The sequence below is a fragment of the Gymnoscopelus braueri genome (genome assembly GCF_963280865.1).
Source record: "Gymnoscopelus braueri genome assembly, chromosome: 17".
Taxonomy (NCBI): Eukaryota; Metazoa; Chordata; class Actinopteri; order Myctophiformes; family Myctophidae; genus Gymnoscopelus; species Gymnoscopelus braueri.
In genome coordinates this window covers 44,818,729-44,838,335 of record NC_137617.1, presented here as the reverse complement: position 1 = coordinate 44,838,335, position 19,607 = coordinate 44,818,729, and the positions used below count along the sequence as shown (strand labels likewise).

General features: G+C 41.6%; 1 protein-coding gene across 1 annotated transcript in view; it reads right to left on the bottom strand.

Moving 5' to 3' along the window:
- The window catches only part of sdk2b (sidekick cell adhesion molecule 2b), a 650,002-nt gene that overhangs the window by 173,856 nt on the left and 456,539 nt on the right, over positions 1-19,607 (bottom strand). Inside the window, 1 exon segment of the mRNA XM_080455991.1 lies at positions 2,982-3,115. Within this exon segment, the coding sequence (XP_080312117.1) occupies positions 2,982-3,115 (134 nt within the window).

The following is a 19,607-nucleotide window of genomic DNA, read 5'->3' as shown; positions in this document are numbered from 1 at the left end:
CACACACACACACACACACACACACACACACACACACACACACACACACACACACACACACACACACACACACACACACACACACACACACACACACACACACACACACACACGTGGAGGATGCGTATCCCTCCCTTGTCTTGTGGCTATTCTAGCATCTAACCTATCACTCTGTGTGTGTGTGTGTGTGTGTGTGTGTGTGTGTGTGTGTGTGTGTGCACATATTAGAATGCATGTGTGTAGCGTGTAAGATCCTCAGTGTTATTTTAACTCAGTGAGAGTAAAAAACAGACCCTTATAGACCCGTAAAGACTACATTTGTATACACAAATGTTAGTGTGTGCATAACACACATAGTTGAATCCTGAAAAGGAACACTTTTGGACACAGGACAGCGACAATATGAAAATGTCAGTGGTGTAAAGTACATTTACTCAAGTACTGTACATGTACCTACAGTAAGTACAATTTTGAGGTACTTTTACTTTACTGGAGTATTTCCAATTGTCTATACTTTTACTTCTACTCCACTACATCTCAGAGGCAAATATTGCACTTTTACTCCACTACAATTATTTGAAAACTAGTTACTAGTTACTTTGCAAATATAAATTATTACATTATAAAACATACATTAACCACTTCAGCCCTATTTTATACTGAGCTGGTAGATTTGCAATTTTCAAACATTTTAGTACTTTAAGAACATTTTTATACCAATACCTTAGCACTTTTACTCAATTACATTTAGAATTCCAGACTTTTACTTGTAACAGAGTACTTCTACATTGCAGTATTGATACTTTTACTTAAGTAAAACATTTGAGTACTTTTTCCACCATTGGAAAATGTATACCGGCTCCTTCAGAGACCTTCAACCACGTGGCGCATCTTTATCTCATTGCTGTCGGGCTGAAACCTCTTATTTCCATATTTTAACTTTGCATGTTTTTGTTTTCTTTCGTAAACTAATGCCTATACTTTGTCATGCTTCAGTGTCACACAAAAATAGCAAAAAATAGCCGATCTACAAGCTCGAAACACGATGTGACGCGTTTTTTGTTTTGTAGATCAGCTATTTTTTGCTATATGTTTGACATTATGAGGTTTCCATCCAACAGCGACTATCTGCAGCATGCATTCCATACTCTCTCCTTTTCATTTCTCTTATCCTAGCCTCTCCCCTGAGACTGCATGTGCGCAGTGGTGAAAAGTAACTAACTACATCTACTCAAGTACAGTAGTTAAAGCTGCAGGTAAACTTTCCTCTTCTACGCCAAGGGTTCCCACACTTTTCAGGCCGCCCGCGACCCCCCAAAATAATCATATTTGAACTGGGGACCCCCCACCCTGACAAGCACTTGAAATTGTAGGCATTACATTTAGTTTGACTCGGTTCCACAGATAAATATTGTGAAAATAGCCAATCTACAAGCTCACAAGTGAGCTTGTAGATCTGCTATTTCACAACATTTGTCTCTTTCTTACATAATATTTGACACTTTGGCCAATTTGGTATTAAAAAGGTCTTAAAAGTCCTTCAAATGTAACTTTAGAAACATACAGATTCCCTGTATACACTAATACGGTACGTTAGTCTGTTTACTGTTGAGTGAGAAAACAATGTTGCACATTAAACTAATCATCTGGGGACCCCCCTCCCCCATAATCATTCGGGGACCCCCCTGAGCGCAAGTTGTGTGGCTCTGTGAGCTCGTTTGTGGGCACTTGATTGAACTCCCTTTGGTTATGTGCAACAAGCAGCCAGGGAGATGCGCTTGTTGATGTATGGCTTCTTTGTGTATTTGTTACAGTTTATTTGTTGTACAAATGATTGATGTTTCTGCTATGTTTATGTTTAATATGAACGTTTGTTTAGTTATGCTTCATGCTTACGCGTTTATGTTCACTAGTTCGACTTTTCAATTTTTTTTATTCAGGTTTTAAAATGCGGATGATTTTGAATGCCTGCAAGAGTGCAAGAATAAATCCATCCGTGACTCGTTTTTGACAGAAGGGAGTGAAGATGGCATTTACACAATTGCCATCCTAAAATGCTGATGCCCTCACAGGCATAGTAATCACACACAAAACTCACACAGAACGTGTTATGCCTGATTTAAACTCAGCTGCACGCCGATGTGGTTCACAAATGGAAAAATAGCCAATCTTCAATCTCAGAACGCACTCACAATACAAACGTGCGTATGTGTGCGTCACGGGTGCGGCTATAATCAACCTCAGTGCTTGTGTGTGTGTGTGTGTGTGTGTGTGGCCGCAGGCTACGTCTAGCTGCCTTCCTATTCTTGTCAAAGCGTTAATATCTGAGCCAGGCACCTGCCTGACTATGTGTCATCATTCAGCCACCGTTGGGGTTCCGTTCCGCCTGCGAGTCACAACATTGTGAGACTCTTCAGGTTCTCTTCCCAGAACCTCACTGTGTCGAACCAAAACACTGAACGGCTTTGATCCGTGAAGCGTGACGTCGCAGCGCTGTGTCGGCTCCGTCGTGCAAAGCCATAAGGAGCGTGTCTGTCTGTACTGAGAAGTGCTTAATAAAGTTAAGCTGGACTCACACATAAGGATTTAAAAAAATCTTGAACTACTTTGAAATCTGGTAGCATCACACGCTACAGGAGAAACTTATAAGATCTTCTTATCTGATAATCTCCCCCCCCCCGTCGCGTTGTGAGCTTGTCGATCGGCTATTTTCTTTACCCACAATAACAGAAAACTAAAAAGACACTACTATTGAGCCCTGAGGGACTCCAGTTACCCAGTGGTTAAAGCTTGTAGATCTGCTACTCTTGATGCTTTTCTGTGACAGTGTAGTGTGATCAAGTAGGGCGTTAATTTACGAAAAAAAAACACAAAAAGTTACAATATGGATTATGGAGTGTGTGTGTGTGTGTGTGTGTGTGTGTGTGTGTGAGTGTGTGTGTGTGTGACTGCGTAATCTGAATCCACAATAGGCTACTCACTCTCCACAGACAGGGTGATGGGCTGGCTGGTCTTGTTCTCCCCGTTCTTGTCGTTGACGGCCTGGACGTAGTAGCGTCCGGCGTCCGGGGCCACGGTGGACAGGATGACCAGAGTGTTGTCCAGGGTGATGGCTCTGAAGGGGACACACGACCAATGGAGACACGTTAAGAGTTGCATGGAGATTAGGGGTGCATCAGTTCATCCAACTGATCAATTTAATCACTTATTAAAGCTAGTCCATACCCGGGGACGTGCGCAAAGTATTTGCAGACTTTTAGTTATGTGTGGGTAAGGCGTGTGTTCGATGTCTGCCTAACTGCAACAGTTCCAACACTCACACACACACGGCCGCGGAGCCGTCGCCTGCATGTGTGTGCGTATCCCCAGAGCGCGCGCGCGCACACACACACACACACACGGCCGCGGAGCCGCGGACCCGTCGCCGCGTCGTGGACCCCCAGTGAACACACACACACACACACACACACACACACACACACACACACACACACACACACACACACACACACACACACACACACACACACACACACACACACACACACACACACACACACACACACACACACACACACACACACACACACGTACATCCCATTGCCTGGGGGACCGGAACTGTGACAACAGACCCCGTGGCCACGCACGTGGCCTCTCATGCATGCGCACGTGGCCGTGCATGCACAGTAACGGCGAAAACTGCAGTCGTAGAGTAGTTAGACAGAATTTCCAAATAAGGCTAATAAACAGCTTGAATTTGGGAAAAGTGAAAAACAGGCTTCCTCACGATGTGCATAATGCTAATGATCAATGGCCGTGTGCAAGTTCTGAGCAATTGCTTAAAGGTAGGGTAAGTGATATTTTTTGGTTAAAACAAAAAGTATTTGGTTAAAAGGTTAAAATACTATATTCTGATAGTAATCATTGCTATAGAGTGTTTTTTCAGTAACAGATGTCTCCCTGTCTCTCCAGCTCTTTAATAAACAGAAAAAACATTTTTCGGTAGGTGTCAAAATCTCAGCCAATCAGGAGAAAGTACCCATTTTAAGCTTAATTTGTATAGTGTTCCAGTTCCAATTTTGTCTGCTCATTTCTTAGTGTCATCACTTCCAATTTCACTTGTTTAATCTGTATCCTGATTGAGTTCTCTGTCCTGGTTGGATAACATTGGAAATGAAACTGAAACTGAAACGAAAATGCATTTTCTGTTTAATAAAGAGCTGGAGAGACAAGGAGACTCCTAATACTGAACAAACACTCTATAGCAATGAGTACTATCAGAATATAGAGCTGTTTAACACTTATTTTAACCAAAGCAAATCACTTACCTTACCTTTAAGCCACTGAGGAGAACCAAGCAAGTCAGACAGAGAGTGTGACTGACTGACTGACTGACTGACTTTCCTAAAATGATATAGGAAGATACAGGATAACAGGAAGATAATAATAATTTCTTTCACAATTGTTTTATAGCGTAAATGGCCAAATGTCGCTGCCTTCCATTGAAAATGAATGGTAGCCTGTAGCTTTGTATAATCTTCATGTCGCTGGCTTCCACTGAAAAATGAATTGTGGTAGCCTGTATCTTTGTCGCTACCAGTGTGAACGCTGCATTACTGATCCCACAAGGGAAACGCGGGGGTCGTACAAACAGCACCGCAGTGTGAAGCACAAGACAGATACATTTTGGAGTGGAGAGATAATCTTCAAAAGTACAAATATAAATAAGAAAAAAAAACAAGAGCAAAGACGGAGTGAGATAAAAAAGAAGCAGATATAAGACACAGAGGAGACTTAGAGTCTAGTCTGGCTGTCTGCACTCCACACACCAACCGGGATTTAAAATACTTTGTTTTGTTTCCAAAGATTTTCTGTAAAGCCCTTTCAGGTTCCTGGAGAACTGAAGAAAAGTATATCTGCACTGGATACAAACACAAAAAAAAAACTTTGCTTGTTTATCATCTGCTCTGAACCGACAAATGTTTTGCCTAACAAGAGCCATGACACGTCACATTTCTAAGGAAAAGGGAGATGCCTCATCATAATGCAATAATGTTATGTTATAATATTACCTGTTATAGATCAGCAGAAACTGCCCTTCACCACAGGTATTGTATAAATTCAAATGTATGTATCTATTCATGACAGATTAGGGGTCACCACCATGCAATCTTGCGGTGGACATTTTCTTAAATTAGATTTTTGCCACGGACATACATTTATACACATTTACATTAAGTGGTCAACAATAATATTAACCCATTAAGACCTGAGGCGATTCTATAAAAAAATCTAAATCATAACAGTTTTTTGGAAAAAATCTAAAATGTTTTTTTTTCACGATTTTTCAAAAATAGCAGATCTACAAGCTATTGCATATCTGCTATTGCAAGCTTGCATATCTGCTATTTTTGAATAGCCAAAGAAATCTAAAGTGACACTGATGCGTTCAGGTCTTGGGTTGGGTTAACAGAAACCATAGGCAGAGAATGGGGAAGGCTAATATTTGACCAAGTATTATAGGCTCTATTATTTTAAGGACCACATGGTCAACGCTATGATGTAAATAACAGCAATTAAATGCTCTGACTGTAAACAATAATGCAGCTATGATGCAAAGACAGAAAAAACACTGACAACTAAAAGTTACCTATCTGCCTCCCCCCTCTCTCTCTCTCTCTCTCTGTCTATTTTTCTGTCTATTTCTCATGAGAAAACATACGTTTGTATTGCCAAAGCAAAAGTGGAACATAATCAAAACAAAACAATGTATGTACAATTAATAAGGTGTGTTCTCTCTCTCTGTGTTCTATCTCAGTGGTTCTCAACCTTTTCAGGCCACGGCCCCCAAAATAATCATATTTAAACTGGGGACCCCCCCAAAATAATCATATTTAAACTGGGGACCCCCCAAAATAATCATATTTAAACTGGGGACCCCCAAAATAATCATATTTAAACTGGGGACCGCCCCAAAATAATCATATTTAAACTGGGGACCCCCCAAAATAATCATATTTAAACTGGGACCCCCCAAAATAATCATATTTGAACTGGGGACCCCCCACCCTGACAAGCATTTGGAATTGTAGGAGTTAAGGCATACATTTAGATTTGACACATACATATAGTGAAAATAGCCGATCTACTGTAAAAGCTCACCTTGCTATTTTCCAAGTTTTTCTTTCTTACATTATTTGACAAATTGGCCAATGTTTAACCAATGTTTTTATAGTATAGTTTGATGATTACTTTTGATATAGTAATGGTCTTTTTTTATTTGTTTTGGTATTTTTGGTAAAAGTCCTTAACTTACTGTCATCTGGAGAACCCCCCCCCCCCAAAAAGAAAATCATGTGGGGACCCCCCTGGGGGTCTCGACCCACAGGTTAAGAAACACTGTGTGCTCTCTCTCTCTCTCTCTCTCTCCTCTCTCTCTCTCTCTCTCTCTCTCTCTCTCTCTCTCTCTCTCTCTCTCTCTCTCTCTCTCTCTCTCTCTCTCTCTCTCTCTCTCTCTCTCTCTCTCTCTCTCTCTCTCTCTCTCTTCTAGTTTCATATTTGACATTTAATGCAGAAAACGTAAATATCTCCACTTCCTCCAGTGAGCACACATAGCACCATAGACCATATTCACACGGCGGCCATATTGGAATTTAACATTGAAAGTGCCGCCACCCCGGGGTGGCTACTTTCATTGACTTCATAGAAACATGGCCGCCGTGTGAATATGGTCTATTGACAGGCGCTTTGATGTTGGTGCAGAGTAGACACGTTGTGTTGCGCAAGCCTGCAGGACTGTAGGTGCAACCAATTAGGCTAATCATGCATTGTGTTGTGAGTTAGACTCCTGCATGACACACTATAACCAAATACATTCAGAAAAGATTGGATCAAGTGTATCTAGAGTATACATGTTTTTATTTACATTATTATGGAGACAAATATTATAAAAAAAACATGTTATGAAAAATACTTTTTGAAAACATATTTTATGATTTAGTATTATTATTATTATTATTATTATTATTATTATTATTATTTTTTTTTTTTTAACTGTAATATTTGCCACGGACATAGACGAGTCTCACCACGTGTACGGACATGTTGACGGCCCCTTCATGTTCTGTTAAAAGGACACCCTATACACGAATCCACGGAGCGCTGCCCTGGGCGCAGCCATTGCTGCGGTGTCAACGCTCCGCGGACGCGACACCGCAGCAATGGCCGCTACAGGCAGCGCGTCTGTGGATTCGTCTATAGGTGGGGTTGGTGAAAGGGCCTTTTCTGTGTGGAGTTTGCACGTTCTCCCCGTGTCCCCTAGGGTAGTACTAGGAACCCTCACAAAAACATGCAGTACTCATGATCAGATGACTGGAAGGGTACCTATACCCCCTTCCAGTCAAACGTTTGATGTTTGGTCACACTTGTCTCAAAGAAGTCACGATAGGCCGTTTGGGGAGTGAGAGTGTGTTGGTTGGTCAGTTGATTCTTCGGTCGTTCCGACGTGTTGTCGGTCACCCCAGAAATATCATCGCTGCTACAGTACATCAACTCGTTTTTGTACCGGCTAAAGTTTTCCTACACCACTGAACTCCAAATGAGCAGTTCAGATGGAGCTTTTAACAGGTCACCAAGATCTTCATCTTTGCTTAATTGGGGACTGATGCAGCATGAATCCATGTATTTATAAATACCGTACACACACACACTCCCCTTGATCTCACGGTGAACACACCTGAATCCACATTTTAATTACACCCTTCACGCAGCATTAGTCTATAGATTTACAATGTGAACATATTGACGGTCTTCTCCCCTTATGGGGCTTTTGCTCTTTGCCTGTGTTGTCCTTTTGCATTAAACAGCTCCCCACGAAAAAATAAAAACCCAACAACTTTTAATTGGCTATTTTGTGGCCCTGTCCTGCCCGTGGCCCGTGACTAACTAATGGCTATTTGGCAGAAAGTGATTTTTGTCCATAAACGCCTAATGTATTCCAGGTTGCCCGCTCAAATGAGCCTTGAACGAGTAAACAATGATCCGGCCCGCTCAGCTTGGTGTCCCTCTGTGTGTGTGTGTGTGTGTGTGTGTGTGTGTGTGTGTGTGTGTGTGTGAGAGAGAGAGGCTGGGGGGGTCCTGTTGTTGTCTTTATTAACTCCTCCCCTGCGCCTTTGCCAATGTGCTTGTATTGGCGAGCAGAGGTTAAAAGTTACATTTTGTCGCTGTCGGGCAAAACCTTTGCTGTTTTTAAATCTTTATGCTAAAAAGTAACAGTTTTGGACATATGAGGTTTCCACCCGACAGAGACAATATTCCTCTTCTTTTTTTTTACTGCACTTAACTTATTAGTTTCAGTTTATTAGATGTTTTTAGTGGTGTGATAATTCTTTTTTTATGCAATTGCTTATTGTAGCATTTTGAGACTTCCACAAATGTAAAGAGCATTATAAATAAAATCCATTATTATTTATTTATTAATATTTGTATTTTTACTCAAGTAACATTTTCAATACAGGCCTTTTACTTGTAACTGCCAGACTTATATTGTGGTATTGCTACTTTGTAAATTCAATAAAATCAGACTAGGCCTACTTCTCCCAGCAGTGCCACAGTGCTCTCACACACACACACACACACACACACACACACACACACACACACACACACACACACACACACACACACACACACACACACACACACACACACACACACACACACACACACACACACACACACACACACACAGAACCCTGTGTTCATATTATCTCTGTCTGCTCTACAATCTGGAGCTACAGTAGATAGATAGCAGCACGTTCCTACTGAGTGACTTCCTCCAACACATTCCATGTCTCTGTCTGTCTGTCTGTCTCTCTCTCGGTCTCTCACTGTGTGTGTGTGTGTGTGTGTGTGTGTGTGTGTGTGTGTGTGTGTGTGTGTGTGTGTTTATGTGCGCTTTATATGGATTGTGCATTACATTCACCCATTCACACACACATTCATACATCGATGGCGGAGGAAACCATGCAAGGCACCAACCTGCTCATCGGGAGCAATTAGGGGTTCAGCGTCTTGCTCAAGGACACTTCCACACTAACTCTTCTGAGGGAGCCCGGGATCGAACTGGAAACCTCACGGCTTCCATCCGGCCGCTCTACCGACCACTCTACCGACCACTCTACCCGAGCCACTGCCGCTCCGTGTGTCTCTCTCTCTCTCTCTCTCTCTCTCTCTCTCTCTCTCTCTCTCTCTCATGTATCCGTCACTATTTGGTATTCTTCATCACTCAGAGGCTTGTGAGGTTGTGACGATTATGCTCAAAGAGAGCAGGTGTCTGTATATCAATCATAAAGCTGTCAAATGTGACATTTGATACGGGTGCCAGATGCTCAGCTGTTTGTCTCAGTCTGCTGCTGTGCACACTGATAAATCAATCTGAACGCGTTACGGTTGAGAGACGCTGGTATACAATGAGCCTCTCAATCTGAGCACATCGTTATTTATATAGCAGAGATATTCACACATTCTCGCATTCTCACACCCGGTACCGTCAAGCGGTTGACGGCTCTTATCTCCATATTTAAACTTTGTAAATTAACGCCCTACTTCATCATATACTACAGCGTCACAAAAAAAGATCTGCAAATTTATAAAAAAAAATATTTGAATACTGAAAAGTAACAGTTGTTTTTGGGACATTATGAGGTTTCCACCCGACAGAGATGATTTTCTCCCTCATCCAGCCATTCATTCATTCATTCATCCATCCATTCATCCATTTATGTATTTATTGTTTGTTTAACCCATTAAGACCTGAAGCCGATTCTACAAATGTCTTCTAAATCCCAACAGTATTCTGAAAAACGTATGTTTCTATGTCAGTGGTGCTCAAACTTTTTCATGTCAAGGACCCCCAAAATGATATGTATTTGGCCGCGGACCCCCCATCTCAAAATATTTTGTTCCAGCCAGGGACCCCCCAGAAGCAAAGATTTGACTGAAAAATGTTCGCTTAAAAAACATGTATATTCATAGATTTGCACACATTTTCAAGATTTTTCAAAAATAGCAGATCTACAAGCTCATAGCGCGGCACCCTAATGTGTCCAAGGAGTGTGTGAGTGACCGCTGATAGCCTACACTGTATAGGCCCTACTACAGTATCTGGCTCCTCCTGAGAGCCTCTCGCCCTAGTTACCATGCCAACGGCCCATCAACGACAATAACGACCAACAACGACAGCACTGCGCGTAACAAGACCATCAGCACTGATTGTGAACAGCCATTATTGTTCAATAACGGGATGAGTGCAGCCATACTGGACTCACGCTGCATCTCTGCGCACAGGGTGACTAGAAATAAATAAATACATAAATAAATGAAACAGCCTCACGCTGTGACAGCAGAGTGAGTTCCGCGTTCCACTTTTCCGTATCACATCTAACCGCCTCTCTCTGTAATCCACACAGCCCCTACCCCCCCCCCACCCCCAGACCCCCCCAAGCTGCTTATAAACTCAGCAGGGGGTCCTATAGCTGAGTGGCCGAGGGGTCCTCCATGCAGGGAGCCATGGAGTTAACGAGAACAGAGGAGAAAGACCTGACTCATTCACCGGGCACACACGAGCACTCTCATGCAGAGAGGAGGTGAATGTGGATGCATGTGCTTGCACTTGCAAGTGCACTGCTATTTTCAAATTTGAAAACCTGAAATGGGACATTCTGCATAATGAGTACTTTTACTTTTGGTACTTTAAGTACATTTTCATGCCAATACGTTTGTACTTTTACTCAAGTACATTTTGAATTCCGTACTTTTACTTGTAATGGAGTATTTCTATATTGCGGTATTGACACTTATAGTGAGTACTTTTTTCCACCACTACGGGGGTATATCTGTCTAACCGGTTGGTCAGCCGGTCGGCAGCGGTCCGGGGCTCATTAGGGATTCGCGGCACACGGCGGGAACTGAAAGCAGCGCTGAACTGAACGGGGCGGCCCGGCATGCAGGGGTCCCTCTGCGCCGACGGCAGCGACTTATGATCCGCGGTAAATATTTAATGTTGGCTCTCGCTCGCTTGGTGACATCCTGGACGACCCGCCGCTATGAATTATGGATCCCCTCAGGGCCGCGGGCGGGCGGGCGGGTATCGGGACCTTTTCTAAAGCGTAGGAGGGGTGGGGGGGGGGGGGGGGGGGGGGACTATACAAGAGATTAACTCGCTAGGCTGTCACATGGGGCAGATTGCGGAGCACAACCACCCCCAGTACTTCAGCCAAAGTATAGCGTTGCTGTCGGGCAGAAACCTCATATTTTAACGTTCGTAAATTCGTAAATTAACGCCCTACTACTTGATCATACTACAGCGTCACACAAAAGTACAAAAAGTAGCAGGTCTGCAAAGCAAACTTGAGCTTGTAGATCTACTAACTTTTGCTGTTTTTCGACTTGGAATCCTGAAAAGTAACAGTTTTGGACATATATGAGGTTTATAGCCGGCAGAGACGACTACAAATGTTACTCAACTACAAGTGAAAGTTTGCTCTGCCAGATTTGCACATCTCATCTACACCAGACTTCAAAGCGAGCGTATGTGCGGCGCGAACAGCGCGTTTGTTTAGATCCAATTGATATCAATGATACCGGCTACACCAGGCGCACGGATATGTGAGTCCCGCATACGCAGGCTTTAAAATAGGACTTCGTCTAAAAGTGCGTGTGTGCGTATATGAGATAAATTCTCTGGTGTAGATCGGCCGTGAGTACTAGAGTAGGTTACTTGTCAAATTACTGGAGTACTTGCTTTTGAAAATACTTAGTATTCAAAAGGGTATGGCCTTAGTTTGATATTTGGTGCTCACCAAAGGGGGGCCCGGACCCCAGATCCCTCCCTCCCTCCCTCTATCTCTTTCTCTCAGAGCATCTGTCAGTGGTTCTTCCTGGGAACGGTGACTTAGCACGTAGCGGGCACGGCGCCGGGATTTATCAAGCCACAGAGCTGAGAAAATAGGACGAATCAGATGTGTGAACACACTCTCTCTCTCTCTCTCTCACTTTCTCTCCCCCTCCCCCTCTCTCTCTCTCTCTCTCTCTGCTTCTGGCTGATGTCTCTCCCTCTCAATCCTCCTACAGCCTCCCTGCTTTGATGCCAGGCTCACTTCCTGACAGGGACTCTATACCCGAGGTGGCATCAGGCCTTGAGGTGGGCGGCACCCAACCGTTACTTAGTATATCTATAATACTGCAAGTATAAGCCAAGGAAGTATAAGTACAAGCAAAATATATACATAAACTTAACTTTATACTTTTCAGCATAAGCCAAGGTAAACGTAAGTATACTATTGTTATGTATATATCTGTAAAGTGTAGGGAACGGGCGTAGGGAGGAGACTAGCCCAGAATGACGTAGTTCCGGTCGCCATTTTGTGAGTCTAAGTACATTTACTCAAGTACTGTACAATTTTGAGGTACTTATACTTTACTGGAGTATTTCCAATTTTTCAATGGAACCCCTTTCAAGGACGTCTGGGGGTCCCGAGACCCCACATTGAGGCCCAATGCAGCACATCCTAGCTATGATCTGGTGACTACAAACACAATTAAAAAAAAAAAAATATCTTTGACGATACTCAAAGAACTCAGGTTCCTCACATCAAATTACTAAGACTCATAATAGATGAAACATTAACATGTAAATACTGTGATTTCAATTGGTATCTTCTGTAGTGTGTTTATTGTTTAATCATTCCTGTAGTTGTTATGACAGCTTAATTCATCCTTGTATGATGTCCATTGTTTCATTATTCCTGTATCATGTAGTTGTTATGACAGCTTAATTTATACTTGTATGATGATTGAAGTACCGTTTGGGCCAACACTCGTCTCAATAACATTTTCCTAATCCAAAATACCTTTTTGATAATGATCAGCTTTGCTAAAAGTTGCAACTCATTTGCTCCACACACACACAAAAACAGATTATGTCAACTTTATTCACTACAAAATGACATAAGCATGAGCATTAAAGTTATGCCGGAATAAAAGCCATTGTTGTTGAATTAATTAATATAAATGTCAGAGCTGTCCACAGCCCTCCTCTGAGACACAGTCTGAATAAACACAAATGGTACAATCTTGTAATGAGCATTAGAGAGGCCCAATTATATGGAGAAAGGTTGAAAATGGGTGAAGTGCTACTTTAATCAATATTCTTTGAAATACCGTCTCTTTGGAACAGTGTACTCTAATTGCATTTGTCATTATTCCAACAAACAAAGGGAGAATTATTTTTAAGAAATCTGAAAAAGACAAATTATAAAAGATTTGTAACACTTCATGGATATCCTTGTAATGCATCTCAACTGGTAGATATGAACTTATAGCCTATGCAAATTGTTCATTTCTGTCATTTTATATTACTGCTTCGCAGTCTTGGATGAAGTACTGACATATTTTTTTACTTAAGTAAAAGTATCAATACCACAATGTAAAAAAAATACTCCGGTACAAAATTAAAAAGTACAGTAAAAGTACAAAAGTATCGGTATCAAAATTATACTTAAAGTACCAAAAGTAAAAGTACTCATTATGCAGTATGTCCCATTTCACAAGTTTGTCATGTATAGCCTTTACACATCTTTTGAAAATAGCAGATCTACAAGCTCACAACTATTTCCAAATAGCCAAAGTATTTATATTTAAAATAATTGTAGTGGAGTAAAAAGTACAATATTTGCCTCTGAGATGTAAGTGGAGTAGAAGTAAAAGTATAGAAAATTGGAAATACTCCAGTTAAGTAAAAAAATACCTAATACTTAAGTACAGTGCTTGAGTACTTAGTTACTTTACACCACTGCTGCTTATCTTTGATTAATTATGCAATCTTTGTTCTTGCCTCCTTTTCTTTTTTAAGTATATCCTCAAATCTTTGGCATCCCAACTTCTCCTGCACAATATTCAAACTCTTTTACTCTGTAAGTAATAATACACCAGAGCACTCATGGTAACAAAGCCACAAAGTGCTTTACATAAAAAGAGAGTGAATCAAACAATAAAATCTCAACATCCAAACAATGGAAAAAGGCACTTGGACAAAAGCAAAGCAATAAAAGGAGATTACGACCAAAACCAAACGACACCCACTGTCCTCGTTGTATATCGTCGCTGTCGGGCGAAAAACTCGTATCTCCATTTTTAAATTATTATTATTTTTGTGAAATGAATGTCCTACTTCGTCAGTAGGACAACAGTGTTGTTTTTAAAGTGAAAGAGGTTAAATATGTCTGTGTGGGACAAGTATAAACAAGAGCTTGTGACAAAAAGACTTGTGGTTTTGGACATACGAGGTTTCCACAGTGACAGGGACAATAATACAGTATGTGCAAACAACCAAACAAATCCATGGTGTTCACTAGCTGTGCCAAAGTGCCGGATGCAGACTGTTCAATTCCCTTCACTGGGGATGAAGCTCCTCAGTCTGCCATCCGGTCTAGAGAGCTGGGCCCACTGCATGCAAATAATAATACCAGCCAGCAATAACACAATGTAGAAATGCTCTGTTACATGTACAGTAAGGGCCCTCCCTGTATTTAGTATTTTACTGGAATAAAAGTAGGCTACAAAAGTATTGGCATCAAAAGTAAAGTACCAAAGTGAAATGACTCAATTTGTCAAACTTTTTCAACAACAGCTGATCTACAAAGTACAAACTCACAACTTGTCGAATAGTTGTGGTATAAATCAGGGCTTATAGGTGGCTAATGTACTGGATGTTTTGTATTAATAATCTAACTCTGCAAAGTGACTTGTGACTAACTTAGTCACGGGATGTCAAATAATTGCAGTGAAGTAAAAAGCACAATATTTGCCTCTGAGATGTAGTGGAGTAGAAGTGTAGGAGAAGTATTTAAAAACATATAAGTAAAGTAAAACAGAAGAGAAAATAAAGAAAAACTTTACTCTACTCAAGTACAATACTTGAGTAAATGTATCTGAGTAAAGTGTACTTGAATAATACTGGCCAGCCGTACAGTTTTCAACACGGACCACATTTTGCTCATAGAGGGAAGCTAGCTTATGCAATTACTTCACAGATGCCACTATTTATTTATCCATGTAATACCCCTGAGGGGCGGGGAGAGCATTTTATTGACCGTCGTGGTGACAATGACTGTGCGGCGCGGCCAATCGATAAGGATGATGCTGATGTAGGTATGTTAGCTTGGCAGGGATCGGCGCGTTGATGTGCCGACGGCATGAATATTTTCAAGTGGGCGTTTGTAACAAACATGCAAACTTTGCTAGGCAGTCATAACCCTCTTGGAATGGGGAAAACTCTAACTCATACATCTTGATCACATGACTTCAGAGATAATGTGTACCAATTTGTGTGACTTTTGGGAAAAAGAGTTGTAGCAACATTCGTGTTTTGAAGAAAACGCTAAATGATGGAAAAATGTATTTGGCACAAATGGTCGGGGCCTGTATGGCGGCTTGCATCATGATCTAAAGAATCCAGGGAAAAAAATATATTTTGCTTGTACGATCTACGGTTCAAGAGTTATAGGCCAAAGCGTGAAGGGCCACCATTAGGTTGATTTGATTAAAACTGTGGGGCAGAGTTTCTGCTCGGGCCTCCAGGGAGTGTGTATACAACGTTTCACGCCACTCAGAGCCAGAATGAAGCACAGACGGCCGGATGGACGGATGGACGGACGGATGGACGGACGGATAGGGGCATACATTACTGGAGCATTTCCAATTGTCTATACTTTTACTCCACTACATCTCAGAGGCATATATTGTACTTTTACTCCAACTCAATTATTTGAAAACTTTAGTTACTAGTTACTTTGCAGATATAAAGTATTACATTATAAAACATACATTAACCACTTTAGCCTTATTTTATACCCAGGCTAATTGAAAATAGCTGTCCTAAAAGCTCACAACGCGTTGCATATAGCAATGCGTTGTGAGCTTGTAGATCTGCTATTTACTTTAAGTATATTTTGATACCAATATTTTTGCACTTTTACTCAAGTAAAACTTTGAACACAGGCCTTTTACAGTACTCGTAACAGAGCATTTTTATATTGTGCTATTGCTACATTTACTACAGTAAAATCCCTCTGTACTTCTTCCACCACTGGCCTGGAGGTAACCTCGTTTCAGACGGCCACCTGTCCACCGGTCGAGCCATGAAGAAACACGAGAGCTGCGCACGACGCTTGTGCACGCAAGTACACAACAACATGTCTGCTTTTCCTCTGTCCCCGGTGGCTTACTGATTGTCATGTCTGGTATGTGTGTCCTGGTTGACATGGTATCTGTTCTGAACATACAGCGTACACACAGTGTAATGGCCTCTGTTATGGTGGTGGTCGCTCTCCACTGGGGCCTGAGGAGGAGAGGAGGGGAGGGCGGGGGGGGGGGGGGGTCTCTAACCTCAGCACCGCTATAGCCTGCGGACCTCCATTACACCCAGACAAATGGCCCCGGTCCCACCACCCCCCCCGCCCATCTCCCCCCAGCGCAGAGAGAGAGAGAGAGAGAGAGAGAGAGAGAAAGAAAGAAAGAAAGAAAGAAAGAAAGAAAGAAAGAAAGAAAGAAAGAAAGAAAGAAAGAAAGAAAGAAAGAAAGAAAGAAAGAAAGAAAGAAAGAAAGAAAGAAGAGAGAGAGAGAGAGAAGAGAGAGAGAGAGAGAGAGAGAGAGAGAGAGAGAGACACAGAGGTCAATGGGATTAAGTGCTTATACCATGGATGACTGGGGCATGACTCAACACCACCACACGCCCTGAAGACCAGAGGCAATACCCAGTGATGGAAGAAGAAGTACTCAGATATTTCACTTAAGTAAAAGTAGCAATACCACAATATGAAAATACTCTGTTACAGGTAAAAGGCCTGTGTTCAAAATGTTACTTGAGTAAAAGTAGAAAAGTATTGGCAATTTGGCATCAATATACTTAAAGTACCAAAAGTAAAAGTACTAAATGTTTGAAAATAGCCGATGTACAAGCTCACAACGCGTAGATTTGCTATTTTCAAATAACCTATGTATAAAATAGGGCTGAAGTGGGTAATGTATGTTTTAGAATAAAATAATGTATATCTGCAAAGTAACAAGTAATTCAAGTTTTCAAATAATTGTAATGGAGTAAAAGTACAGTATTTGCATCTGAGATGTAGTGCGGTAGAAGTAAACAGTACTGAAAATTGGACATACTCCAGTAAAGTAAAAATACCTCAAAATTGTACTTAAGTACAGTACTTGAGTACATGTACTTAGTTACTTTCCACCACTGCAGATAGAGAGAGAGAGAAAAAGAGAGATTAGAAGATGGAAGCCGCGGCGAGGTAAGGGGAGGAGAAAGGTGACAGAGGTGAATAAGTGGGGAAACAGCGAGATAGAGGAAAACGAGAGAGCGAGGGGGTGGAGGAAGTACGTGAGTAAATGTACCTAGGTACTTTCTAGAGAGAGAGGGCGAGGAGGGGGGGAGGGGGGGTGGGGAGAGAGGAAAGTGATCCAATCACGTGCAGCCGCCTGCTCCACACATACTGAGATGAAAATGCCACACAACTCCTCCTGGGGGAAGGCAAGATGGAGAGCAAGGTAGAGGTGAGTGCGTGTGTGTGTGCGTGTGCGTGTGCGTGTGCGTGTGTGTGTGTGTGTGTGTGATAAAAAAAAACAGCCACTTGTGTTCTCACACCGGGGTCATGAACTAGATATGTGTGGTTGCTGGTTGGCCACACCGCTCTCTTTCTGTTCCTCCAGTAATGTACAGAACCAACCCTCACACCAACACACACCAACATGCTGCCTGCCATGTTAACCCATTGAGACCTGTAGCCGATTCTACATGTCTCCTAAATCCCAACAGTATTCTGAAAAACCGATGTTTCTATATCAGTGGTGTTCAATATTTTTTCATGTCAAGGACCCCCAAAATGATATGTATTTGGCCGCGGACCCCCATCAAAATATTTTGTTCCAGGGACCCCCCAGAAGCAACGATTTGAGTTAAAAATGTTCGCTTTAAAAATATATATATTCAAAGATTTGCACATATTTTCATGATTTTTCAAAAATAGCAGATCTACAAGCTCGTAGCGCGGCACTCGGTGCCGCGCTATGAGCTTGTATATCTGCTATTTTTTGAATAGCCCAAAGTGTAACATAATGCTTTTTAGCTCAAATCTAAAAATGACACAGATCCAGGTCCTTAATGGGTTAACCCCAGATCTCCTATCAGTCTGTAATTGCCTTTTTGGATTACGATCACCAAGATGTCTGCCATGGAATACTATTAGGCCTATGGTGTCAGGTGGAAACCTCATATGTCCTGAAACTATACTTTTTCAGGATCCAAAATCAAAAGTAGCAAAAGCAGCAGATCTACAAGCTCGAAATAAAATAAAAAATTAACGCAACAAACGCAAGTGTCCATAATCTGTAACACAGAGTGGCAGGTATTCTCATGATGGTTTTGTACTTAAAATACCAACAGTAAAAAGTACTCATTATACAGAATGTCCCATTTCACAAGTTTTCATAGGTTTTCAAAAACATCATTTAAAAATAGCAGATCTACAAGCTTGTAGATGAGCTTGTAGATCTGCTATTTTCAAATGACCGAAATGTATATAGGGCTGAAACTAAAGTTTTAAAAATAATTGTAGTGGAGTAAAAGTACTGTTTGCCTCTGAGTACAATTTGCCTCTGAGATGTAGTGGAGTAGAAGTAAAAGTACTGAAAATTGGAGATGCTCCAGTATTAAGTAAAGTAAAACATCCCTCACAACTGTACTTAAGCACTGTACTTGAGTAAATGTAGACAGAAGTTAAGGGTTGTCCTCTGTATTGACCAGGAGGTATTAGCTGGCCTCCTCATAAGCCAAATGAAGAGGAAGGAGCGGGCCTGTTCCTCTGGCCTGGTGAGTAATGAGGAATCCATAGCAGAGTGACAGCGAGCAGCAGTCACATGCATGTAGGGGACATTCATTCATTCATTGATCACTTATCAGCATAGAGCTGATAACTGGGGACGGTCACTATAACGCCTGTGTGTCACACGCCTTGTCTTGTCCGTCCGTCCGTCCGTCCGTCCCCCCCCACACCACACACACACACCCTCGGGTAAGACACTGTGACTTCCGATCAATTTACAATTACAAGTTAGGCATTCAGCAGATGCTCTTATCCAGAGCGACTTACAATCAGTGATGGAAAAAGTACTCAAATGTTTTACTTAAGTAAAAGTATCAATACTGCAATGTAGAAGTACTCTGTTACAAGTAAAAGTCCTGAATGCAAAATTTACTTGAGTAAAAGTAAAAAAGTATTAGTATCAACATGTACTTAAAGTACTAAAAGTAAAAGTACTAAATGTTTGAAAATAGCAGATCTACAAGCTCACAACGCGTCGCGATGCGACGCGTTGTGAGCTTGTAGATCGGCTATTTTCAAATAGCCTATGTATAAAATAGGTCTAAAGTGGTTAATAATATCAATTTATACCAGAAAAGTAACTAGTAACTAAAGTTTTCAAATAATTGTAGTGGAGTAAAAGTACAATATTTGCCTCTGAGATGTAGTGGAGTAGAAGTA